Source organism: Diceros bicornis, chromosome 5 (assembly GCF_020826845.1).
Source record: "Diceros bicornis minor isolate mBicDic1 chromosome 5, mDicBic1.mat.cur, whole genome shotgun sequence".
Lineage (NCBI taxonomy): Eukaryota > Metazoa > Chordata > Mammalia > Perissodactyla > Rhinocerotidae > Diceros > Diceros bicornis.
Window position 1 is genome coordinate 23709127 of NC_080744.1, and position 25306 is coordinate 23734432.

General features: G+C 53.0%; 4 protein-coding genes across 4 annotated transcripts; 2 read left to right on the forward strand and 2 right to left on the reverse strand.

Annotated features, from left to right (window-relative positions):
* Positions 1-2012: 2012 nt before the first annotated feature.
* LTB4R2 (leukotriene B4 receptor 2) lies at positions 2013-5594 on the reverse strand. Its single transcript, XM_058540840.1, has 2 exons — positions 4003-5594; positions 2013-3659 (listed from the first exon to the last, which is right to left on the reverse strand). The coding sequence occupies exons 1-2, from the start codon at positions 4202-4204 to the stop codon at positions 2563-2565; spliced, it is 1299 nt and encodes a 432-aa protein (XP_058396823.1). The 5' UTR covers positions 4205-5594; the 3' UTR covers positions 2013-2562.
* A 435-nt stretch (positions 5595-6029) lies between these two features.
* CIDEB (cell death inducing DFFA like effector b) lies at positions 6030-9238 on the forward strand. The gene is made up of 5 exons (XM_058540849.1): positions 6030-6237; positions 6543-6687; positions 7900-8049; positions 8287-8477; positions 8658-9238. Exons 1-5 carry the CDS (start codon positions 6197-6199, stop codon positions 8794-8796), a joined length of 666 nt encoding a protein of 221 aa, XP_058396832.1. The 5' UTR covers positions 6030-6196; the 3' UTR covers positions 8797-9238.
* Positions 9209-14480, reverse strand: NOP9 (NOP9 nucleolar protein). Its single transcript, XM_058540836.1, has 10 exons — positions 14140-14480; positions 13458-13928; positions 12540-12650; positions 12155-12296; positions 11844-12036; positions 11059-11199; positions 10555-10680; positions 10153-10389; positions 9824-9929; positions 9209-9492 (listed from the first exon to the last, which is right to left on the reverse strand). The coding sequence occupies exons 1-10, from the start codon at positions 14384-14386 to the stop codon at positions 9335-9337; spliced, it is 1932 nt and encodes a 643-aa protein (XP_058396819.1). The 5' UTR covers positions 14387-14480; the 3' UTR covers positions 9209-9334.
* Positions 14481-14510: 30 nt separating this feature from the next.
* DHRS1 (dehydrogenase/reductase 1) lies at positions 14511-22854 on the forward strand. The gene is made up of 9 exons (XM_058540850.1): positions 14511-14802; positions 15461-15633; positions 17190-17330; positions 17479-17558; positions 20676-20808; positions 21131-21274; positions 21813-21882; positions 22226-22306; positions 22462-22854. The coding sequence occupies exons 2-9, from the start codon at positions 15484-15486 to the stop codon at positions 22596-22598; spliced, it is 936 nt and encodes a 311-aa protein (XP_058396833.1). The 5' UTR covers positions 14511-14802; positions 15461-15483; the 3' UTR covers positions 22599-22854.
* Positions 22855-25306: the final 2452 nt, after the last annotated feature.

Below are 25306 nucleotides of genomic sequence, written 5' to 3' on the forward strand. Positions count from 1 at the left end.
TGGGGTGTGGCCTCAGATGCAGGTCTAGACTGGAGAAGTGAACAGAGTAATAAATTGTTTCATACAAGAGAAGGAGGGAGGGAAGCCAGAGAGGGGAAATGGGCTCAGACTAAGAGGCCAGAAGGTGGGGTATCTTTATATTTTGTGTGAAGGGTGTAGATTTTTAGATTAATCAGAAGTGTAGGTTGGAGTTGTGGCTAGGCCTGGGTTTGGGTTAGGCAACATCATGATTTAAAGAGGACAGCACCCTGTCTTTGGCTTGGGTTCAAGCCATGAGCAGAGTCGGAGGGAAGAGGGCCCTCTTCATGCACCCCCATCCCTCCCTCATTTAAAAGGACTGGTTCCTTTCTAGGTCAGTCACTTCTCCCTTCTCTTTGGTAGAGGCCAAAGTCCAAAGGGTCTCCTTAGTATCACTCAGAATGCCCATTTCTCCCCCTTCCCCCAACCACTTGCCTTGTGCTTGCCCATGTGACTGCCCTGCCAGGTGAGTTTGGAGTTAAAACCTGGGCACTGGGCAAGGAGGTTAGCACCACCTCTTTCCTACCTTCCCACAGCGACTGTGCAGTCCCACCCTAGACACACAGAGAAAGTAGGGGCTGAGCTTAGGCGGCAGGCATGAGGGAGAGGGGGTAGTGCCCTGCTGAGAGGGGAGACCAGGAATGCGGAAAGGGAAACAGCCCCCCGACGGGTCACTCTTCCCCTTCCCTGGAAGGAGGGCAGTCTCCTCTTCTTGAGCTCTCCTGCAAAAGCTAAGAACTGAAGTCTTTCCTTCAGTCTGACCATGAGCCTTCCTGCTTCCCTTTCAACTCTGCCACTTCTCAGGAAATATGTGGAGTGTAATGGTGGTCATTGAGGTCCCTTACCCTTTGCAGTGCCCCCACTTTCGCTGCTTTGAAAAAAGCCACAGCAGTTGACCCACTAGATGTCAGGCAGAGGATATGATGAAAAGAACTGGGCTGAAACCACAGTAAGAACTGAAGGTAGAATTGAGGAAGGGCTTTCTGACCACATGGGGATATGTAACAGACGAAGTTAGGAGTCTCTACGTGGTGCATGAGGACAGGAAGAAGCCCTTGCAGTCGGTGTTTGGGGATAGATGCTTCTGGCTCAGAGATCTGGGGTCAACCAGTCACCTTCTGACGGACACTGGGTTGTCTTTGCCTCCTCTCCCAAGCTGCCCCTCACCTCCATCTCTTTCAATGGCCTTTCTTCTTCCACCCTGGACTAGACACTTCAAGCATACTCCCTGCCCCCCAAGTGTAGAGCGCCACCCCTGGAGCTTTGGTGACCCTGGTGTGACCCTGAGGACTGGATTTCCTTTTCTCTCTTGGCCTCTGCCTGAGTGGTGTGAAGAGTCACTAAAGCAGAACCTGGGGTGGTGGTCAGGGTAAGCACTGAGGTAACCAATCATCTAAGTTTGTCAGGGACTGAGAGGACTGGGACAAGAGACTTTCAGTGCTAAAACTAGGAAAGCCCTGGGCAAACCGGGATGCGCTGGTCACCCTAGTGACCACAGGTGTGTGCACGTGGACATTCCCTAAAAAGAATCCCATCTTACATCCCCAAACTCAAAAGTGTCAGGATCCAGAACAGTATTGAGAGCTAGAGCTAGAGTGATTCCAAAAGATGGGGGCTGAGAAGTATTGGGGAACGGGGGTGAGGAGCAGGTAGAAGTCTTGGGAGGAGTCAAGACTTGGCAGAGAGAAAAAGGAGAGAAAGGAGAGGTGGCCCCGCCCTGAATAATTCTTTTTCTTTCCCAAATATCCACACATTCCCCACACTCGCTCACCCCCAACCCCCAAACATCCCCTGGGTGAGCGAGTGATGCCTCTTGGACTCCTTTTTGAGTCCAGTGACCTTTGCGGGGAGAGTTGGATTCAGAGAGGAAGATAAGTCTCAGACTCCCAGCCCCACCCCCCACTGTACCAACCACAAGACAGGAAAACTTTCCTTTCAAACCCCACACATCGGCTTTCCCCTTCCAAAGCCAGTTTCCCCCCCATTTAGCTCTTACAGACCCCAGAGAATGGATCTCACCCTCACCCCTCATCCAAGCGCCCATACCTTCCCTTCCTCTTTCTCTCTTTATTTTCAGAGTGGTTCTATGGGTTAGCCTGGGGGAACCAGGCGACCCGGGCTAGGGAGGACAGGCCAAGATGCCACTGAAGGCTGGCACTGCCCAGCCTCGGCCTGACCCAGCAGGGAACCAGGTGGCTTCACGACAGCTCAGTCATGATGCACCACCAGGGGGAGCATGCTTAAGCCATCATGTCATGGCTGCCCAGCATATGTCACCATGGCTGTTGGCAACAAGTAACCAGCTCTGGCACATGAGCACATGCCAGCCTGCAAGTACACAATACTCATTCACATGGACCATCACCACCGGCAACCCCTCAGTTTGGAGGAACCTGGGCCTGCACCAGGTGTATAATAATTCTACCCAGACAGATCCAAACTATGGTCAGAGAAGCATCCCCAAATGCTCCTGAGTGGTTCCCTGAGTTCTGGGGGGCGATGGAAAGGGACAGGAAAGAGCAGGCCCGGTTGTAGGGTTTGGTGTCAAGGGTTCCATCCCTGACTGTCCTTTTCCTCCCCGCCCCCAGGGTCTCCATTGCCCCTGCCCTGCCCCAGCACTTTGAGCCGAGGGGTAGCTCGGAGCTCCAGAGTCCCCTCCATAGAGCGACTGCCCCCTCGGGTCTCTCCGGAGCCCTCAAAGAGCCGCGTGAGGAAGCGGGGGCCTGCCCGGGGCAGCAGATCCCCGGCGGTGAAGAGGTAGAGCATCGGGTTGACGCTGGAGCTGAAGAAGGCCAAAGCCGTCGTCCCAGCTCGCGCCGCTTGGCCCGCGCCGCCGAGCCTCGCCAAAGCTCCTTCGGGCGGAGCCAGCGCAGCCGCCGCCTGCAGAATGTTGACAGCGTGGTAGGGCGCCCAGAGCAAGCCAAAGGCGAGCATGATGGCGCTCACCAGCCGGCCCACCCGCGTGCCGTGCCGCCCGGCGCCCCAGCGGGCGCCCCGCAGCCGCGCCAGGGTCACGCTGTAGCAGCTGAGCACCAGCCCGAAGGGAAGCACGAAGGCCGTCAAGGTCTCCAGGCTCAGATGGGCGGCAGCGTGGGCCGGCGACGGGTGGCACAGCTGGCACACGCGGTCCCCCCAGAGGTGGCGGTAGACGGCGGCCGGCACGGCGAGCAGCAGAGCAGCCAGCCAGACGGCGAGCAGTAGGCGGCGGGCCAGGGCCGGGCTGCGCAGCCGGGGCGCCAGGAAGGGGCGCGTGACGGCCAGGCAGCGCTGCAGACTCAGCAGGCTGGTGAGCAGGACGCTGGCGTACATGCTGAACGCGCACACGTAGTACACGGCCTTGCAGCCCGCCTGGCCCAGCGGCCAGGCCTGCCGGGTCAGGAAGGCCACGAAGAGCGGCGTGAGCAGCAGCACCGAGCCGTCGGCCAGCGCCAGGTGCAGCACGAGCGTGGCCGCCAGCGGTCGCCCCCGTGCGGGCCGCCAGCCCGCCAAGCTCCATACCACGAAGCCGTTGCCGGGCAGCCCCAGCAGCGCAGCTAGCAGCAGGAAGGCCGAGCCTGTGGCCCGCGAGGCCTTCCAGCTCAGCAGCGTCTCGTTCCCGGGGGGACGGTAGCAGACTGACATCCTTCTGCACCTACACGGGGCTGGAAAGGGCGATAGAGCGAGTTCAGGTAGTGGCGCAAAAGCCCATGGTAGCCCTGATGTGGGTGAGAAGGGACCATGCCTGCCCCCACTTCCTGCGGCCTGCCTCTCTTCTGTCTGGGAGCCTTGGCTTCTTCAGGACTCCAGCTGCAACTCAGTCATACTTCTTGAAACCCAAATCCCTGCTCTCAGTCAGCTGACCTCCCCAGTCCCGACTCTCAGCCTGTCACTACCTCTACCTCCGCTGCTCTAGCCTGGCCCCTCCTTTTTTGTCGAGCCCCATTCCTTATACCTCAGGGCAAAGCGCATTGTGGGGAGTAAAGGCGAACGGGCAGATCTGCTTACCCAGCTGGGAGCTAGCAGGGTTGGGGGCCGCCAGGGGCCTGGGGAAGCTGAAAAGCAAAGCAGCGGTGAGCGAGGTGGTTGGGCGAGGTGCGGACGCCTGTCCTGTGCCTGTCAGGTGTTCAGAGGGTGAGAAGAGGCAGGGACAAGGTGGGGCTTCTCTCAGCCTTTGCTGGGGCCCCTCCCTCCTCCAACTCCTTCCCATCACTAACACGTTCAGGCCTGTGAGAGCCCGCCTCTCCAGGAAACAGGATAAGCTGAAGGGGTGCAGACACGCTTCCCCGGTGGTGTAGGTGCGGAGGGCCACTGCATAATCCTGACCCTGGGTCCTGCCTCTGCACTCATCACCCTCCCCACCTTATGCTCACAGTCCCTTATGCTCTCTGGGCTCCCTGGCCTGCACTCACAGAGAAGGTGACCCAAACCACTCACTCCCCAAGCTGTTCTACCCTCCCTTGTTTCTGGACTCCTGCCCCTGCTGAGCCTTTTCCTCAGCTTCCCACCTACCCCTCTCTGGTCTTGCCTTGGGCCCTGCCCCAGTCATTCCTCCCTCAGGGCTCTCACCAGGCTGTCAATGACAACTTTCAGTGTCAAGCATGGTGCTAAGTTCTGGGGGTAAGAGGGGGACGCATGAAGGTGTAAGGGGCTTATAAGCTGGTTGAGGAATCATAACACACAACCATGAAGAGACCACACTACCGAGCTGCACCAGGATAGAGGACAAGAGAAAGGAAAGAGTGCAGTGGTAGAGACATACTGGAAAGAAGCCGCCTCTGGGTGGAGAAGTCAGGCAAAGCCTGGAAATGAAGAAATTTCAGGAGGACTTGGTAGATTGATAAAGTTGAAGGAAGGGGAAAGAAAGGCCCCTGCCCAGTCAACAGCCAGAACTGGGGGTTCCTTGGGAGCCAGGACACCAGTATTGTCTCAGTTTAGGTTCCCTACAAAGCAAAGCCTGAGTTGAGGATGTCTGTACAGGTGATCCTGTATTTGGGAGGTCAGCTCGGGAAGCAAGAGTGAGGAGCAGGGGAAGAGAGGTTAGAGGAGAGCCAGTGAGGGTGTGCTCCTGAGTCCCTTCAGTAGGTATCAGACACCTCTGAGAAGTACACAATGCCTTCCAGAGAGAGAGAGCGTGCGGCACTTACACCGGCTCGCCCATTGTTTGAGGGTTGTCCTAGAGGCATTGATGCCCCCATACACACTTGCAGCCTGTACTCCTCACGGGGCGAGTAGGCTGCTGCAGCTCGAGACAGGACTCCTAGGCAGGAAAGCAGAGACATGCGTTCACGTGAGGGGTCCACTGTCAGCGCGAGTTTGAGCTTCCACGCAACTGTCCATCACAACTGCAGCTGACACCAGAGATGGGACACAGGGCACCCAAAGCTGAAGTCCTGATGCCATCAAAGGATGCCCCCCATTCACATCTCCTTCGTGCCCATTAAGTGGCCAAAGGAGAAAGGTGAGAAAGTAACTAATCCAGTGTGGCTGAAGCAGGTAGTTCTGGAGAATGAAGCCAGAGAAACGCTGAGCCAGCCCCTCCCCTAGACCAGGAGAAAAGAACGGGACAGCAAGAAGGCCAGGTCCCAGACAGGATCCTGGGGATCCTGGATCCATGGATCAGGACCCATCTTCTCCTCACACCCCACCCAGGCACATTGCCTCACCTCCCATTTTCTCCAAGCCCTGCCCAAGATCCCACCCTCAGCCCCACCTCCCCTGTCTTAAAGCTGCAGTTTATGGCTTTCATTAGGTGGCAGCACGTACAATGCAAATCACACATAATGCAGCTTCTCACAGGTTGGGAGCCAGAAACTGTCCCTAGAAATTCCCTCCATGGAAAGAAAAACACCAGACATCACATTCCATCCTCTCACATAGTTCCCATTTACCCTCACATCGTATGCCGCCACCAGAGACACACACTCACAAGCTTCCAGGCTTTTGCTGGGCAACTCTGGACCTTAATGCTTCCTGCAAGACCCCTCTAGGCCCCTCCCCTTCCCCCTCCCCTTGGACTTTGCCCTTCTTTCAGGCCAGGCCAGGGGGTCCAGAGTCCAGGCTTGACTCATCCCCCACCTCACTGGGACTGGGATCTCAGCTCTGTAACAGAAAACACCAGTACTTGAGCCCCAGCCCAGCAGAGAACCACCCAGCCCAGCACTCAAGGGAAGAGGCAGCTGTCCTGTGCCTTCCCGCCACCATGGAGTACCTCTCTGCCCTGAACCCCAGCGGCCTGCTCAGGTGATTTCTAACCCTCCTCTCCACTCTCCCACTCTGGGGATACAGGCAGGGCAAGGAAACTCCATTCAGCCCCTAGGAGCCTGATGAGCCCATACCCCTCCCCTCCCCGGCTTTCTACAGTGGGCTTGTCCAATCCTGAACTGCCGCCCTCCACCCTCACTCCATGGTCTCTCCCTCTCCCTAGGCTACTCCTAATCCACAAACCCAGATCCCTCCCACCCTCCCTCCCTAACTCTCTGGCCCCATCATCCCCATTGCACTCACCAAACCCCTCACTCCTTCACGACCTTTCTTCCCACTACCAGGTCAGTATCCAGTGTGAGCTCCGAGTTTGGCCGTAGGGTCTGGACCTCAGCTCCACCACCCCAGCGACCTTTCCGTGTCTGTGATCACAAGCGGACCAGCCGGAAAGGTCTGACAGCTGCCACCCGCCAGGAACTCCTAGACAAGGTGAGGGAGCTAAGTCTCTGGGTTCTATTGCAGGGTCAGCCGAGGCGCTCAAGAAGAGGGAGAATTTGCTGAGGTTACATGGCTGCCCTTCCCTCTGCGGGCTGAAAGCAGGGGCGTGAGCCTGATGACCTCTGCTGCGTTTGGGTCATTTTTCTCCCCAAGGAGTGGGCTTTTCCTTGGGGGAAGGGGAAGGTGTAGGTAGGGTGGGATGGAGTTCAGAAGTCAGTATGAAATGGCGATTCGTATGACAAATCAAGTTCAAATCCTGACTCTGCCACTTCCTAGTGTCAAACTTTGGGAAGTTATTGAACCTATCAAAACTTCACAGTTTCGGGGCCGGCCCCGTGGCTTAGCGGTTAAGCGCGCGTGCTCCGCTACTGGCAGCCCGGGTTCGGACCCTGGGCGCGCACTGACGCACCACTTGTCTGGCCTTGCTGAGGCGGCGTCCCACATACAGCAATTAGCAGGATGTACAACTATGACACACAACTATCTACTGAGGCTTTGGGGAGGGAAAAAAAAGAGAGAGAGAAAGGAGGAGGATTGGCAGTAGATGTTAGCTCAGAGCCGGTCTTCCTCAGCAAAAAGAGGAGGATTGGCTTGGATGTTAGCTCAGGGCTGAACTTCCTCACAAAAAAAAAAAAAAAACTTCAGTTTCTTCATCTATAAAAAGGAAATGATACACCTACTCCTAGGGTTATTGAAAGGAGTAAAGAGGATAATGTATGCACAGTGCTACATAGAAGACTCAAGGATAAAAGTCATTATGACTGGAAACAGTTCTGGAGACCTCTGTAAGGATGGGGAAAAGTAAGGAGGGACATCGGAGATCAGACCCCGTCATGACAGCCCCACCAGCATAATGCCTTACACCCCTAGCCTATACCCATTCCTGAAGGATTGACTTCAAGAAAACCCGGCTAGCTTTTCAATTTCAAGCAGAAGTGGCTTGGAGGGAAGCAGGGGGAGATGACAATGACAAGGTAGGAGCAAAGCAGGAACAAATAGGAAAAAACGGCCAGCCCCTAGATGAGGGTCCCCCAACAACTAAGAACACAGCTGGAGCCATTTGAAGGGATGGCAAAGCCCCGGGGAGTAGAGCTGGGCTATCAACCAGCGTCTAAGGCCAACGGATGGATGCTGGGCCATTGGAGAGGGAAGGAGCATGGGATAAGCTCTGCCCCTTCCCTCCTGCTTCCTGCCACTGGGCAGGCATTGGAGACCCTGCTGCTGAGCGGAGTGCTGATACTTGTGCTAGAGGAGGACGGGACCGCCGTGGAGAGTGAGGACTTCTTCCAGCTGTTGGAGGATGACACGTGCCTGATGGTGCTGGAGTCTGGGCAGAGCTGGAGCCCCAGCAGGGTGAGGCCCACACTGGTGCTGCTATAGGCCACCAGTCCTTCATCTCTCTCCCAAGCCTCTTCTCGTGGCTAATCCTGATCTTGGGGGCAGAGGTGATGGGGGAGATGAGGAGTTGTCAAGGACACCTTACAGTGGACAAACAGTCTAGGCAAGGGCAGGTCTGTTTCAGTGCTGATGGGGATTAGTGGTGGGTGTCAGTATGTGAGGGTCCATTGCACTGATGGGGGTGCCCAACAGAGCGGGATGCTGTCATATGGGCTGGGACGGGAGAAGCCCAAGCACAGCAAGGACATCGCCCGCATCACCTTCGACGTATACAAGCAAAACCCTCGAGACCTATTGGGCAGCCTGAACATCAAAGCCACATTCTACGGGCTCTACTCCATGAGTTGTGACATACAAGGACTTGGCCCAAAGAAAGTACTCAGGTCAGAGACCATCATGTCATGCTTCCCCATCCCCCCATCCCCCCATCCCCATACAGGTGCAATCCCCATAATCCCTTCTCCTGCACTCACCTATCCTTTGTGGAATACCCCCAGCCTCTAGCCCCATGACCTCCTCCCGGGTTCCCCTACCCATCTGACTCCCTCGTCTCTGTCCTTCAGGGAGCTCCTCCGATGGATCTCCACTCTGCTGCAAGGCCTGGGCCATATATTGCTGGGAATTTCCTCTACCCTTCGACATGCAGTGGAAGGGGCTGAGCAGTGGCAGTTGCAGCGGCAGGGTCGCCTCCATCCCTACTGAGAAGGGGCTCTGAGCTTCTGCCCCTACTGATTCCAAGAGACAGAGTGTAAGGACTGTCACAACATCAAGTCTGGGGACCAGCAGACAGTGCAGACCAGATAACTTACCTGATTTTCCCACTGTCCTCTGACCTCACCGTGACAGGCCCCATCAGCATAATGCCTTACACCCCTAGCCTATGCCCATTCCTGAAGAATGCTGTCCCTTCCTAGCCATCTCTCCAGCTCCCACTTACCCGGAAAGGCCACAAGCCTGGCCCCAGGCATCCTGACCGCACCCTGATTGCTGGTACATCTAGATGTCCTTACAACTCTTCCTGTCCCTAAGCTCCCCAGTGCAGGGGACAGCCCTCTCTGACTTTACCTTGACATCTCCATTTCTTCATACCCTTCCCCCAAAAATAACAAAGACATTTCCAATAAAAATATAAAAATGTTTACCAATAAGAGTGTTGACTCCAACTTAACCTAGGAAGGGGACAGGATAGATCCTCCCTTTCCCCTGCCCCCATCAACACCCAGTCCCAGTTCCAGAGGCCTCAGTCTTCAAGTATTGAATTCAAAGCCCGCCTCCGCTTGGCCACAGCCCCCTGCTGCTGTTCCCAAGCCTCTCGCCGCTTCAAGAAGGTAGTCAGGGCCACGTTTCGAGCCACATGGTGGCCAAAAGGGTCTCTTATCAGCTCCTGGTTCCGCTCCCCTGCAAAGGGAACCATTCATGTTCTGTGTCACCACGCAGTCACCCACCCATGCTTGAAGGACTCTACTTGGCATGAAGGTCCCTCTGTTTTCCCTGGACCCTGGGCCTGCCTGAGGATAGAGTTAACACCTCACTCTCCAAAGAACAGAAGGTGGGAGAAGGGGTGGGAACACAGGGCAAGTGGAGAGCTGACTGCTAAGAACCCACAGCCAAGACCACCCTTTGGAACTGAAGTCTCTGCTGAATTTAAGTCCACTACCCAGCCACCCAGCCTTTTGGAGTGAGGGAAGGGAAAAGTTTGGAAAGGTCAAAGAGAGATGCTGGTACTCACCCAGCTCAGCAGCAATTTCCTTCCGGGCCCCCAAGGCTGCTCCACTCCAGATGGCATCTAGCACACGGCTGCCATGGCGACTACATGCCAGAGCCACATACTGTCCCTGCATTGAGACAAGCAAGGTAGGTCCCTCTAGGGCAGTCCACAAAAGTGTGTTGGGGTGGGGAGGCAGGGGGGAGTGAAGTTTTCAGAAGTTTAGAGGCTGAGTCGTAACAGTCTAGGAACTACATATTCTCTCTGTGACTCTGAAGGACAGTCCTGGGGGAAACTCACATTCTCTAAGTCGATGATAGCAGAGGAATCAAAGCAGAAGCCGGAAGTCTAACCTTTAGGGTCTTCAGCACACGGCGGCGCTGCTTGCGTGTCACAGAGGGGCTGGTCAGGACGGCATCAAGCACGTGGGAACCAGCAGGGCTTTGGGCCAGAGTCAGAAGTTGTGGTCCCGTCAAGGCACCCAGACTTCTAAGTATAAGATCAGGAGTGGAGAAGTGCAGCAGATGCTGGATCAGTAGAGACCCAAGCACTGTCACTTCCCCCAGGGCCCTGGCTGCCGCCATTTCCACCTGGGAGGACAGAGACAGGGAATTAGGACGCAGCCACCAGACTGCCACCTCCACTGGGATGAAGCCAGAGGTCTCACCACCCTCACCTCAGTGGTGAGAGGATTCCTAAGCCGTGGGAGACCTGGCCCCCAATTAGTCACTGGCTTGGCCTCTCCTCTACCTCACCTGGTGCTCCGCAGGCACTGCCCCCTCCTCCTCCATCAGTCCATAGTACACCTCATAAGCCATCAAGGTGGCAAAAAGAGGCACACAGGACACTTGCCGGGAAGAAGGCTCTGCACAGTGGAATGCCTAGAAGACAAAACATGGTGACTCTGAGAACCACCTCATCCCAACCCGACTTTCTGACAAGGGAGAAGATTCATGAGAGATGAGAATGCCTAACTCCACAAGAACACGAGCTGCACAAGGACAGAACCTCAGCTGCCTTGCTGTATGCCCAGCCTCCATACACACAACAGGGGATGAATAAACATTTATTTCTTAAATAAACTTCTCTCTTCGTTCTGGGAGGCAGCTGTCTTTCCAGGGCTGTGAGATGCTTTTGGCCCTATATCTGTGAATTCCCTCACATGAGACGTCTTAGGTCCAGAGATACAACCACTAAAGATTCAATAAGTCCTAACAGGTAGAATTTGAACTGAGGGGTTGCAGGTAACACCCACTCACCTCCAACAACAGCTGCAGGACCTGGGCTTGGTGGGTCCCAACTCTGCGGCAGGCCCCCACCAGGGCAATGACTACCCCTGGGTGACCCTGGGCCAACACAGCTTCCAGGGCAGGGCTCAGCTCTTCAAACATGGGGGACAGCTAGGGGAGACATGGGATAAAGAATCTCTGGCATTCTGGTAATGGTGGGCTAAGTTATTCAGAGAAACCATCCTGCCAAAAACAACTAGAAATGCTAGATAAAACATAAAGGCATCGCCAGTTATCAGGACTTTGGTTGGGCTGGGTAAGGAAAGTCCAGGACAAGAGGGCAGTCTTAGAGGTGCTGCCTTGCATGGGGAGGAGACTTTAAATGGCCATACTCTCAAGGCGAGGGAGAATTAAACCCGCCCTTCCACCCTAACTCCCAACCCATGAGATCCCAGGGAAGCATGCCTTCGAGCTAAGCAGCAAAGGACAAGAGAAGCCATGGCAACAGTGCTCTTATGGATTTGTTGCCAAGTACCCAGAGTCTGAGTGGGCCATGGAACCTCAAGCTGCCAAGCTGGATTAAGCCAGTCTCCTGCTGGTATTGGCGCCCGAGAGAAGCCAAAGCAAATCCTCTGTGGGAAGAAGGCACCCTCACCCTAAGCTCTGGGGAACCCCCAGGAATAACTTTTCAAGGGGAATGGCCAGCACACTGTCAGAGATACAGAGGTAAGCTCACAATAAAATAAGGCCCACTGAACAAGAACCAACACAAACTACAGAGTGCAGAAAGAGACCCAGCCAAGCTCCCGACTCACCAGCTCAGGGGTAGTGACAGCGTCCAGGAAACGCTGCAAAGGGAAGTTGGCAATAGGATGTGCAGCCAGGGTCTGCAGCTGCCCCTGGAAGTGATCCTCAAAGAGGCTCTGGAGCCGCAGGGGCTCTGACACCAGCAGCACCTGCTCTAGGAGTCTGGAGCTCGTCTGATCCCGCAGAAATAGCAGGAGGGGGCTGGGGACAAGAAGGTGATCGGGTAGTCTTAACTCCACTTCACCCGAAATACCCACATTACCTCATTCATTTCACACAGCTCCATCACCCTCGGTCAGTCATGAGGCCCTGACCTTACCTGCCAGCTGCTGAGGAATTGCGGCTGCTCAGGTAGCCAATCACAGCATTGCAGAGGTGGGCACAAAGCTGGGGCAGTTTTCGGTGTAAGATCTGTAAGGCCACTTGAAGGCAGAAGCTGGAGATCTTGTCAGTGATAAACACTGCGGGGAGAAGGCAGAAATCATAAAAGCAGCTTTCCCCAAATCCAAGTGACCTGGACAACCTCAAACCTCAAGTCAAGGTACAAAGGACTAGGGACACAAAGGGGCTGCACAGAGTCTTTTCAACATCAAACCAGATCAGATTCAAAAGAAGAGGAATGGGACTGCTCTAAATAAGGCCCTTGTTTGATGATAATCCCCTCCAGAAAAGCAGATCCTAGACCTTCCTATCTCCCCCCTTACCGGCAATGTCCTTCAGAAAGCAGGAACTCAGGTCCTTAAGGCGATTCAGGAAGGTTTCAGGGACCTCGAAATCAGTTGGCTTGCATTCCCAAGTTGGGACCCTTTGTGCTTCTGAAGGAAGATCAAGAACGTGTGCACGGGTGAGATCACAAACTGCCCTCCAGGAGGGAGAAGAATTCCACAGATGAGCAGGGATTCAGCTTGGAGATGCAGAACACACAGGGTACAACTGAATGTCTCTTCTCATCTGGATCACTGAACTGAGATTACATTTCTGATTTAATTTTTCTAAGAAACTTCAACCAGCTCCCCCACGATCCACAGGAGACAGTACAAACTCCTCAGCCAGGCACTCAAGGCATACCAAAATCAAGCCTCACCTAAACTCTCTACCCTTATTTCCCAGAGTTTTTCAAAATGTAGGTTGCTGCCTATGAGCGTATCATGAAATCATTTTAGTGGGTCTCAACAAGCATTTCTTTAATGGAATAGAACAGATTAAAATAAAAAAGCAAAAAAAATATCAAAGTGGGTTGCACGTAGCAAGGGTATTGTTTCCTGAACTTCTGCTTGAATCCAGTCTGTGTACATAGACACATATGTATGTTGAGTCTTGTTTAAAAAAACAAATTTCTTACTATGTCTGTTGGTTTAAAAAAGGTTTGAAATCCAATGCTCAGATGAATTACCTCTTATCCCCGCCCACATTCTTTTAACAGCTGTCCCCTAAACACACCTATGCACCTCACCTCTGGCCCTCTGTGCACGCTAACCTTTGGCCTGCTAAGCCCTGTCCTAATTTCTCTGCTAATTCTTCAAGGTCACGAAGAAATACTCTTCTGCTCCCTCTCTCCTCAATTCCTCAATTCCTCAACTCTCCTTTCCTCCAGGTCGACTTCTCTCTCTTGTAATACTTACCAGGTGAGTGGGAGCCACGCTGCCTGGCTCTCTCAGACTCCAGGAGAGTCCCTCCTAACACCTGCAGGAGAGTTCTGACCACGAAGCTGCCATGTGTGTCTCCACAGTAGAAGAGAAAGTCCTCACACACCTCAGCGGCGAGTCCCAGGACCAGATGCTCCAGGGTCTCTAAGGAACCATCCTTCCCATCCCTGTCCTCCTCCCCCTCCCTCTCTCCCTCCTCCTCCTCCTCCTCTGCAGGGCTCCCCAGCAACCGAGGCAGCTGCAGCAAAGCACTCTGCAGTACATGGACCCCGCATCGATGACAGGCCACAAAGCGCAAGTTCAGGTGCAGAGCAGCCCATACTCGACACAGCGGTTTCAAGGGACTGAACCCCAACAGTTCCTGCAGCATCTCACTGCCAGTCCTGTTCGTGGCCAAGGCGAGGGCCTGAGCCTCCGCCTCCTTCAAAACATTGTGCACCATCAGCTCTGGAAAGACACGGAAAGAAATACTTTAAAGAGACTGAGAGCAGGAGGAGGTTATGTTCCATCACTTAACCAAGTTGGGGGCGGCGGCGACGAAGAGGATGTGGGAGATCAAACGAAGTCCCCACGCCCTGGGGAGCCACGAAATTTCCTCGTCTATCTGGATTTGATGCCCAACAAGTTCCTCTCGGTCGCACCCGAAGTTGCTGCCTACCTCGTTCTTCTCCCGTCTCGGGGGCCTCTTTCAGCGCGGACAGCGCCCGGCGGAAGTACCCCAGACTTTCGGGGCTCAGGTGCGGCTGCGCATCCCGAGCCGGCTCCGAGCGCCGGTCTGGAAGCGGGCAGGGTGGTCGCTGGCGGCCTTGTCGGGGACGCCCCGACCCCTTGGCCCCGCTCCCTCGTCTGCCGCCAGCTGGGAACCGGCGCCCCGCCTTGTGGGGGGAGCGCGGCCCCAGCCCCATGGGTGACCCGGGCCTTTTCCGCCCGCGAAAGCTCCCTCAGCCGCCCGAGATACCTCCAGCTTCCTGGCGCGGGCCTGGCCTCACCGAGTTTGGTAAAGCCGGCGTGCTCCCGGCGCAGAGTAAACGTCATAGTCCCGCGACAGCCCGAGCCGGGCGAGAGGGGGTGTATCCCCAGACCGCCCCGCCTCCATGCGCCCGTCCTGGCCTCGCCCAGAAGCGCCCCGGTCCGGAGGTGCGCTCTTTGATCCTGCCTAGGTCGTCAGCCGAACCTCGGCCAGCGCGCGGCCTTCCACGCCAGCCTCGCACTCTGACAGTCTAGTCACCTCAACCTGCCCCGGTGGGCGGGTCAAAGTTCTCGATTCTGAGAACCTTATGAGAGAGGCGGCGCCGGGACTCCAGAGGCAAACAGGTGGCAGGTAAGAGGCGGGAGCTCCCCCCACGTAAGGTCCAGGGTCCCTGGGCCTCGCGCTCACCCCCGATCCGGAAGCCGCCCCTGCAGGCTCGGCTTGACTGGGCCAGACCAGGGGCCAGAGCTCCAGATAGCCCAGGACTCTCCACGGACGCGCCGTGAGGGACGCCGCGCAGAGTCCCCCACCAGCCAGCCCCACTCAGAGTCTCAGTAGGTGTCCTGGACAGCCCCACCCAGCCCCCTTCCTCACTCCGGGACCTCCCAAAAGAGACAGCCGGCCTTGCCCTGTGGCCTGCACTCAGCTCTCCTCCTCTGAAACTTCTCTCCCCTCCAAGGATCCCAACCCTGGCTCCCCTCCTACCACGATGGGGGTCCCCCCCACCCCTATAGACAATCTGCAGGCTTCCTTCAGAGCAAGTCTTTTTTTTTTTTTAATAATTTTATTTATTTATTTATTTTTCCCCCAAAGCCCCAGTAGATAGTTGTATGTCATAGCTGCACATCCTTCTAGTTGCTGTATGTGGGACGCAGCCTCAGCATGGCGGGAGAAGCGGTGCTTCGGTGCGCGCCCAGGATTGGAACCTCCGCCACCAGCAGCGGAGCTCGAGCACTTAACCGCTAAGCCAGGGGGCCGGCCCGTTCAGAGCAAGTCTTTGCTTCCACAGATTTGCCTCTTTGCTTGTGAGTCATGGCAGCTTCCATGAAGGGCCAAGTGTGCGTGGTGACTGGTGCTTCCAGGGGTATTGGGCGCGGCATCGCCTTGCAGCTCTGCCAAGCAGGTGCCACAGTTTACATCACTGGCCGCCATCTGGACACGCTGCGGGTCACTGCTCAGGAGGTGAGTGCTTCCTCTGGGACCACGGGGCAGAAACCACCTGAGGGAGCCCTTCCCATTAGCCACTCCTTCACCTAATCCCTTACCTGGAACTATAATATTCCTCAACACAACGTGAATATTAACTCAAAGTGGAATAAATAAACCCATGAATAACCTCAGATCAGGTCACATTTTCCCACCAAGTGAGTTTTCTGAAAAAACTTTGTTTGAGAGCTTCACGGATTTTGGAGTTGCAACTAAAGAGTTGTGGACCTGTGCTTTCCTGTATTTTAGGCAAGACTTGATTGAACTGTACACTTTTACTTGACTTTTCCGCTGGATTTCAATTACATAAATATTTGAGTACATTTAGTTTGCTAGGTACTGGATGAAGCACTGGTGTTAGCGAGATTAATAAGATACAACTTCTGCTCTTAAAAGATAGAGTCTAGCAGGAAGTCAGGGGCAGAAACGAATCATTTCACAGTAATGCAAATGAGGTAAGTGACAAGAGGGAGAGAGGCACAGAATGCTCTGGAAGCACGGAGTGGGTATTGAGATAATATGGGGGAGTGTTTAGGGAAAGCATTCTGGAGGAAGTGGTTCTTGAACTGAGTCTTGAAAGGTAAGAGTTAAGTGAAGGAAGTTAAGAAAACCATTCCAGCAAAGGGAGCTACACGAGCAGAGGGAAGATGGTGCAAGAGTGTGGATATTGTGAGAAATAATACCAGAGCATAAAAGTACAGGGATGGAGAGGTAGGTGAGAAGCTGGAGAGGAAAGAGAATGGGTCTTGGAAGACCCTGGTAGAGAACTTTGGCTTTATTCTCTAAGAGATGGTGATCTTGTTGGAAGATTTTATACAGATTTGTGTTTTAGGTAGTTCATACTGGCTGGAGTATGAAGAATGAACTTAGGCAGGAAGACTGGAGGTCAGGTGAGCAGTTGGGAGGCAAGGAGGTAAGAGGGTGGGACCCAGAGTGTGGATCTGGAGAACAGTTCTTGAATAAGGTGCTCTTCTTCCTCTGAAGTTAGAGGATGGGGGCACATTTGTAGAGGGTGAGGCAGAACGGGAAGTAGAAAGAGTTCATGCCTGAGAGCTTTTATTTCTCGCTTACCAGGCAGGAGCGTTGGTGGAGTGAGGGCAAGAGGGCTGGGACTGAGTAGGGGTTCTATGTGAGTGGTGAAGGGTGGGAGGGAAGGGCCTGCAAGATGGAAATGACCAAGGACAAGGAAAAAGATGGATACTTATGTCTCAAGAGCAGCTTCCATGCCTTATTTGTCCCTTACCCTCCACATGCAGAGTACAATGTCTTGCACATGGTAGGCCCCAGTAAACGTTTGTGGATTTTAAACCCGAAATCCCAGTCCACCTCGCTCTCTAATGGGAGGACCTAGTATTCCTGAAACTCCTCAGACAGACAGCAGAGGGCGGTGTTGCCCCACCATGTTCCCTCAGCGGCTGGCTCTGATTCCTATGATTGCCTTCTCAGCTCTCAAGCTGGGAGTTGAGGGGAGCTGCGTCATGTCTCACACTTGTGTGCCACCATGAGCTCATATATCCTCTGTCCCTCTCCAGGCGCAATCCCGAGGGGGCCGGTGTGTGCCCGTGGTGTGTGATTCAAGCCAGGAGAGTCAAGTGCAAAGGCTGTTTGAGCAGGTGAATGAGGAACAGGGGCGTCTGGACGTGCTGGTCAACAACGCCTATGCTGGAATCCAGGTACCCTTTGAATTCCACCCCAACTCCACACTCCTGACCTCCTCCTCTGACCCCGGAGTCCTCCTCATTGTCCCTTCCATTTGACCCAGCCCCCCATACCTTCCTGCCTTCAGATCTTCTAATTCATCACCCTCCCTGTGCCTTCCAGACAATCCTCAACAACACTAAGAAGGCATTCTGGGAAAGCCCCGCCTCCATTTGGGATGATATGAACAACGTGGGACTGAGGTGGGTGTTCCCCATGCCCTGCTGCAAGGGCCTGGGCCCCCCTCACTCACTTAGGCACGCTGAGGGCACAGGCCTTTCCCCATACACCCTCTCCTTTTCCCTCTGGCCTCCCCCATCTCCTGCTTCTCTCTTCTGTCCCATCTGTCCCACTTACCTCGGGAGAAGTTCCATCCAGGTGAGTCTGTACCTGGGAACATCAACTTTGGCCTTGTCCATCACTGATTTTCATCTGAACTTGCCTTTGGCCTTTCTCTTGCCTCCCTCTCTGCTCATCCAAATGCATGAGCCAGAAGGGACCTCCTCCCTCAATAATGCACACCACCCCTAGTGGATATTTTCACAAATGGTTAGAGGAAAAAATTGTTTTGTTTTAGGTTGAGAGAAGGTTAATAACAAACAGTGGGTGCCAGCCATCTTAGCCTCCACATCCTCACTCCAGACCCAGAGGCAAGAGCACCCCCAGGTCAGAGTTGGGAGGGCTGGGGTGTCACGGGGTAGACGAACATCTGGCACAGGAGGGCGATGAAACACAGCCTTGACTTTGCCCAGCATGATATACACCAGTTATGTCTCTGTTTATTATTGTTGCAACAGTGATACCCTCTGAGAAACCTCATTCTGTGGATATGATCCGCCACTTGTAGGGGTCACCAAGAGATTATCTGCAAATCTGTGACTATAGTGTTTAAGGACACCCACTGCTTCAAATCTGGTACTTTAGTGGCAATCACAAGGAATCAGGATTAGAAAGCAATTGTGATTTGCAAAGTGGAAGAAAGTGTGAGGGAAGGGGATGGTCAGCCCTGAGGCAAGAAAAGAAAACCCAAAGAACTGGAAATGGGCAACACCCTGCAAAGAAGTGCTTTCCACACCCTCATCTCTTGCTGGTCAGGGTTTTGAGCCCACAAGGCAGAGGCCCAGACCCTGGCCCCTGAGCCCTGATGAATTCTCCAAGGTAAAGGCCACTTGTGAGCCTCTTGGAAGCCCGCCAGCACCTCTCTCACCTTCTGCACTCGGGTTCACATACACATTTACTGTGCCTTCCCTCTGTTACCTTGCAGTGGGCTTCCTTTTGAAACGGTAACTCTCTCTACTGGTTTTCATTTGGAGGGTCCTCTTTCCCATTCCAAACAAATTTTTTTCTGATTACCAAGTGTGTGTGTATTTTTAACAAAATTATGGACAAATGTGAAGACCAGTATAATCTTATTCCCCTCATGACCACCCCTTCTTCCCTTGACTGAGATGTAGCTACTGTTAATAGTCTAACATGTATTCTGTCAGGTTTTATCACATAAATATTACTTGGTTTTTTGTTTTTTTGGTTTTTTTGCTGGGAAAGATTTGCCCTGAACTAACATCTGTTGCCAATCTTCCTCTCTCTCTTTTTTTTTTCCCCTCCCCAGAGCCCCAGTACATAGTTGTATACTCTAGTTGTAAGTCCTTCTAGTTCTTCTATTTGAGCCGCCACCGCAGCATGGCTACTGACAGACAAGTGGTGTGGTTCCACACCCGGGAACCGACCCCAGGCTGCTGAAGCAGAGCATGCCAAACTTTAACCACTAGGCCATCAGCGCTGGCTCTCTTGTTGTTTTTAATATCATTCTTTTTAATATTTTACTGGGGGAGGAGGTACCATGATTTGTTTATCTAATCCATTATCTGTTGCAATAGTGGAATTCTTAGGTCAGAAATCTGTACTTCTTAAAGATTTAATAAACATTATCAAACTGTTCTCCAAAAAGCCCCCACCAATTTATAATCTCATGACAATGAAGGAGAATATCTTTTTCCCCATGTCCTCAGCCATGCTAGACAATATCAGGCCATTCAACCAGGCAAGCTTTGCCACTCTGATAGGCCAGAGGTATCTGAAGGCGGTTTTCATTCCTGCTTTTATTATTTGTGAGGTTGGGCTTTTTCCCTATTTGTTTATTGGCTCTTTAGTCTTTTGAGTCGTTGTTTGTGTTATTAAATTATTATTCTTTTCACATTGATTTATAAGAGATTTTTATGGAATAGATTCCTTTGATGTATGTTTTACAAATATTTTTCCAAATTTACTACTCATTTTTTCCATGTGTGCTCCCCCTGGCTCTCTATATATATACAAAAACAGACATGGATGAGTGTATTTGTACGTATGATATATGTCTGACTTTTAAGAAGTCAAATCAGTCAGTCTTTTATAGTTTCTCTCTTGGTGCGATGCTACGAAAAGCCCCTTCCCAACCTCAAGTTTGTAATCACGTTCAATCATGCTTTCTTTTAGTACTTTTGTGCGTTCCTTTTTTATAGTAGTCAAATATTTTATTCTTTGGGAATTCATTTTGAAATAACAAATGCGGTAGAGAGCCAATCCAACAGACCAAATAACTGGCCAGTTGTCCCAAATCCGTTTACTCAATGATCCATCCTTCTCTGTTGACTTGAAATGTTCCCTTTATAACTCGCTGAATTCTCCTTTACACGTGGATCTGATTAGTGACTGTTGTTTCATTGGTTTCTCTGTGTGTTGTGATACCAGTGCCGCATTCCTTTAACTATATCATTGTACATCTTAATGCGGGCGGGGGTCAAGGGCATAGCCCTCTCACTCACAAGATACTACTCTTCCTTTTTCAGAATTTCCTGGCTGTTCCCACATGTTTATTATTCTCATTCAGCTTTAGATTATTTTGTCAATTCCTCCAAAGGTCTCAGTGAGATATAACTCAAATTGATTGAATCTATGGATTAATATAAGTAGAACTGATGGTTTACATGTTGAACAAACTTCTTTGAACAAATTGTGTGTGCTATTCTTTTATATTAGGCAGAATGTTATAGTTTTCCCATGTAGATCCTATATATTTCTTATGTCTTTTCCCCTGAGCTATTTTAGCTTTGTTATTGCTAATATGACAGAGCTCTTTTCTTCCATCATCTTCTAAAGATTGCTGTTTCTCATCTGTTGGTGGTTCACTTTACCAGTGTTCCTCCCAGAATGTGGCTGCCCCCTGTGGCCTCCTTTGGGCTGACTGCAGCCACTAGGGGGCACAGGAAGTTACAGCGCTACAGCACCCAGGCCAGCACTGAACATAGTTCATTCCATCTCCTTCCTTGCCCCACCTCTAGAGGCCACTACCTGTGGTCGGTGTATGGGGCGCAGCTGATGGTACCAGCTGGCCGGGGGCTCATCGCGGTCATCTCCGCCGTGGCGGGGCTGCAGTATCTCTTTAACGTCCCCTATGGCGTGGGCAAGGCTGCAGTGAGGACCCAGTGGCACGGGGTGGAGGAAGTATAGGACAGTGACAGTACCCATAGCTCAGGTGGTACAGTCTCCAGTGGTCACAGTGGTAAGGTCGACGACTGGCTGTCACCTCTCCCGTTGTCCCTCCATGGACAGTTCCTTCCCCTGGACTCCTCTCCGCCGGCCAGAGTGGCAGTGCACTGGGGAGGGTGCACAGCTGGACAGGGCTCCTGGGAAGGGCAGAGGGCTGGGGCATCCTTAGCAGACGCATGGAGGGTAGGGGAGGAAGGTGACATGGCCAGGTGCCCTAACTCTCATCCTGCCTTTTGTCCCTCTACAGTGCGACAGGCTGGCTGCTGACTGTGCCCAGGAGCTGCAGCGCTACGGGGTCAGCTATGTGTCTCTGTGGCCAGGGGTGGTGCAGACAGAACTGCTGAAGGAGCACGTGATGAAGGACAACACTGAGGATCCCATGTTTGATCTGGTTGGCAAGGGGAGGGCGAGGGAGGCAGAGGATGCAGGGGGGTCAGCCTCTCCATCCTTAATGACAGGACAGTAACAACATCAGAGAGTAAATACCCGGTGCTTCCTGTGGCAGACGCAGGGCTGAGCACTGGTCACAGGTCATGTCCTTTAATCCTGTAGGAGAGATGTTATCTCCATTTTACAGGTGGCAAAACCGAGACCCAGAGAGGTTAAGAAATGCTCAAGGTCACATATGCCATAAGTGGAAAGGCTGTCCAGCTCCACAGCCCATGCCCTTGATCCGCACACTGAACTAACCTAGAAGGTCCAGGCATAGTTGGCCTCCCCAGATCCCTGCACTGAGGAAAGGCAGTGGTCCTGGTGCTGGGTGCAGGGCTCACCTAACTGTGGGCAGGAGTGGCTCCAGCACCTTCCCAGATGTTAACTCCTGCAGGGGCAGTGAGAGGGTGTCTCTCCAGAACAGAAGCTGAAAGTGGGAAAGAGACTTGGGCAGTGCTCTTGGAAATTAACCTCACTTCTCTGCCCCTGTGTTTCAGATCAGAGGTCGCTTCTCGTCAGGGGAGACGACAGAATTGAGTGGCAAATGTGTGGTGGCTTTGGCAACAGGCGAAGAGGTTGGGGGCAGCTGATAACGAGAGGGCCTGGTGGGTCTGTGGGGTGGTGGCAGCCAGTTCTGAGTCCTGGCTCAGGAGGTGGTTGAGGAATACACCCTTCTTTTCTCTGGCTTCTGGAGACCCAGAGGATCAAAATGCCCAGTGGAGGTCTGGGAGCCTCAGAAACTGGCTCCTAGGAGGTGTGACCAGGAGCCAGAGGCCCAGGAACCTTCCTAGGAACAGAGAGAAACAATTCTGGGCTCCTGTGGTGTGTCAGTGGTGCACTGTCCCATTGGGCCCAAAGCTTGTCACCCCGTGCCACTCCCCTGCCATCTCAGCTGTCTGTGTGCCCACAGACCCCAATATCCTGAGCCTGAGCGGGAAGGTACTGCCATCCTGTGACCTTGCTCGACGCTACGGCTTTCGGGACGTGGATGGTAAGAGCCCTGGCCCAGCAGCCAGCCTGGCCCTCTCTTCCTTCTGTTCCCTGCTCCTTCCTCCCTCACACCCCGCTCAGGCTCCTCGGCCAAGGTGGGGATGTCTGAGGAGGGGAATCGGGGTCTAATCCTCCTCCTCTTCCTGCTGTGCCCAGGCAGCCCCGTCCAGGACTATTTGTCTGTGAGTTCCGTTCTCTCCCACACCTCCAGCCTGGGCTGGCTGGCCTCCTACTTGCCCGGCTTCCTCCGGATGCCCAAGTGGATTATGACCCTCTACACCAGCAAGTTCTAAGTTCTAACCCCCCTGGCTTCACGTCACAACTCTGCTCATCTTCTCCTTGGGGCTGGGTGTTTGGGCCTGTCTCAGTGGAACAAGGCAGCTTTCCCGCCTACCACACCCCCTTGACAGGAAGAGAAGGCCTCTGAGGTGTGTGGGGGCCCTTACAGGTTCATCTTTGTGCCTTGTTCCTCCTTGCCTCTACAGTTTACTTTTTGCCTTGTATTCAAAAATGCTCTGGGGACTAATAAAGGTCTCATTTCTTCTTCAAGATGTTTTTGAGTGCTGATTCTGTGCTTAGCAAAGTGTTAAGTACTTGCAAGAAAGACTCAAAGAGAAGCAAAAATTTAGGTTCTCTCAAGCTCCATCCCCAGGACAAGGCCCCTTTCCTCCAGAGTTGGTCCTGCTCTTTCCTGGAGAGCTTCCCATCTCAGGGGCACCTGCCCTTCAGCAGCGAGGACTGTTTCCCATGCCGCAGCTTGGGAGCAGGGTCCCTCCACAGCCAGAAGCAGGCACACCCCCAGGCTGGCACTGCTTTCCCGCCCCCTCATTCCACCCTCTCTTCAGGGATGCCTGCTGCCTTCCAGTTGGACCTGATCTCTGGGTGAGCCCGATCTAGTGAGGGCGGATTCTTGGTGTTGATGATTTCCTGGAATTTAGGAGGAAAGTACTGCCCAAATCCAAGTGAGGGCAGAGGAATAACTGATGGCACTGACTCTCTCATCCTTCCTCTCGCGATGGTATCACCTGAATTGCTCTCTGCAGAACTGATCACAAGAGCCCTTTAGGGCTGCCTTGCCTCCCTTGGGAGCTGTCCCAGCCTGAGGTAAGGTGTGTTCCATCGAGAAGCCGCGAGGGTCGCTCTGAGGGAGCCTTCCACTCGGCAGCCTAGATGGCCATCAAGGTAATGGGATGGCTGCTGTGAATCAGAGGGGCAGAGATCATTTCCAATCTTCAAAAAAAGCAGGGTGAGAGCTCAGGCTTCCCCAGGCTGCCCACAGTGTCTGTAGAAGCTGTGATCTTCCTATGGCTTTCTGGGGACAGCCCCCCATTACTGTTCCAGGGGTGTGCTGGGCAGCTCACTGGCTTGTGATGGCTGATTATGCACATCTCTTCCAACTCTGCAGTCACTGGCTTCCTGTTGGTTGTTTAAAATCAGGCATAGTGAGAGTATATATACCACAGAATTCAAGAAAAGCTACCAATCAGGGCTTTTTTTTTTTGCAAGAGTCGGCTTATCTTCACGTGACTGGAACTGTGCACCTGAAGGCCACCACTTGCCCGGACACCGCATTTAGATCACAGTGATCGGGTTTCCACCCTCTCTGCCTTCCACTCACCACCTCAGATTTCTCTTACCCCCTGAGGTTGGTGAGGGGCAGAGGCAGTTGCCCACATGCCAGCAGAAGAAGAAGGGCTGCCTTCTTCCTCCAGCCTTCCACAGCCATCATTAGAAGTCATCATTGGAACAAATCCTTGCATGATGGCCTTTTCTCCTAAAGGCCGCAAGATATTCTGGGAAGAATACGGGCTTCAAAGTGAGACAAATATGCATATAAATCCTAACTCTACCCCTTTGAGAATTAAATGAAATAACATATATAAGGCACCAAGCAATATGTAGCCCTTGAAATTTTCAATTCCTTCTCTCAACAAATATCCAAGAGCATCCTCTGCACCAGGCACCATTCCTGGCTTTGGGAGAGCAGAGAACAAGACAAATGAGGCCTCAGCCCACAAAGGACTGGCATTTCAGCCCTGGAAGATCTGAGAAGTCATCTAGACCCTCCATGTACTGAAGAAAGTGAGCACACTGGGGCACCAGGGGTCCCCACCACACGGAGTTTGACCTCGGGTTTCTGGTTTCCCAAGAAACCAGAAGGAACAGCGCTCTATACAGTCCACTACCCTGCTTCCCTCCAACAAGATTAATTAATCTTAGAAACATGAGCAATAGAGTGCAGAGCTCAGAGAGAATGAAACGTGGACAGTGAGTTTTGATTGAAGGTAAAAGAGATTCCAGATCTGAGAAGCCCAGTAGTAGAGAGTCTTAGAACATCTGGGGTATCAATATTCATTCAAAAAACATGTATTTAACGCCCCCTCTCTGCCCAGCACCATGCTAGGCACCAGGGAAGATGAATTAAATTTGGTGAGACAGATGCTGTAGTAAAGTTTACCCTGAGAATACAGGAGGAAGAAACTAGCTCCATTAGAGAATTGAAGTAAATGATACTGTCCAGAGACTTAAAGAATGGGGGGAGAGGGGGAGAGAGGAGGTTTAATTTTTTTTTAATTAAAGAGAAAAAGCAAGTACTAAGATACAAAAGTATGGCAGAACAGCTAGAAGTTTGGGGTGGCTTAAATATACATGTGATATTGGATAGATTTCCAGAGAGCAAGATGAGGGAAGATAGATGACTGAGATTTAAATTGTGGGCAATAGGTTTCCACTGAGGGATTCATCTTAGATGCTGAGGGATATATTAAGGAAGTGCGCTCAGGGGGGGCCCATGAAGGGGGCAAGTGCGCCATCTCAGCTGTGGAGGGTGGCTTAGTGATGCCCAGGGAACAGCTCTGGAGTGTAAGGCCTCAGGGTAGCCCCAGTCTGGGAGAAGGGAGCCAGGCTTTCATTCACCACCACCACCAAGCAGTCACAGGTTACGCTGTGACCCAGGGGCAAAGCAGCTCCAGGAGGCCAAGGGCAGCCCTCCAAGAGCCAC

Coding starts and splice junctions, on each gene's coding strand:
- LTB4R2 (XM_058540840.1), bottom strand. CDS start 4,204: ATGGGAAGGAGTTGGAGGAGGGAGGGGCCCCAGCAAAGGCTGAGAGAA. Junction 3,660..4,002: donor CCCTGCTAGCTCCCAGCTGG/GTAAGCAGATCT, acceptor CGCCCTTTCCAG/CCCCGTGTAGGTGCAGAAGG.
- CIDEB (XM_058540849.1), top strand. CDS start 6,197: ATGGAGTACCTCTCTGCCCTGAACCCCAGCGGCCTGCTCAG. Junction 6,688..7,899: donor GCCAGGAACTCCTAGACAAG/GTGAGGGAGCTA, acceptor GCCACTGGGCAG/GCATTGGAGACCCTGCTGCT. Junction 8,050..8,286: donor AGAGCTGGAGCCCCAGCAGG/GTGAGGCCCACA, acceptor GGTGCCCAACAG/AGCGGGATGCTGTCATATGG.
- NOP9 (XM_058540836.1), bottom strand. CDS start 14,386: ATGGGGCTGGGGCCGCGCTCCCCCCACAAGGCGGGGCGCCGGTTCCCA. Junction 12,037..12,154: donor AATTCCTCAGCAGCTGGCAG/GTAAGGTCAGGG, acceptor TCTTGTCCCCAG/CCCCCTCCTGCTATTTCTGC. Junction 9,930..10,152: donor GTGTGCTGAAGACCCTAAAG/GTTAGACTTCCG, acceptor GTCTCAATGCAG/GGACAGTATGTGGCTCTGGC.
- DHRS1 (XM_058540850.1), top strand. CDS start 15,484: ATGGCAGCTTCCATGAAGGGCCAAGTGTGCGTGGTGACTGGTGCTTCC. Junction 15,634..17,189: donor TGCGGGTCACTGCTCAGGAG/GTGAGTGCTTCC, acceptor GTCCCTCTCCAG/GCGCAATCCCGAGGGGGCCG. Junction 17,331..17,478: donor ACGCCTATGCTGGAATCCAG/GTACCCTTTGAA, acceptor TGTGCCTTCCAG/ACAATCCTCAACAACACTAA.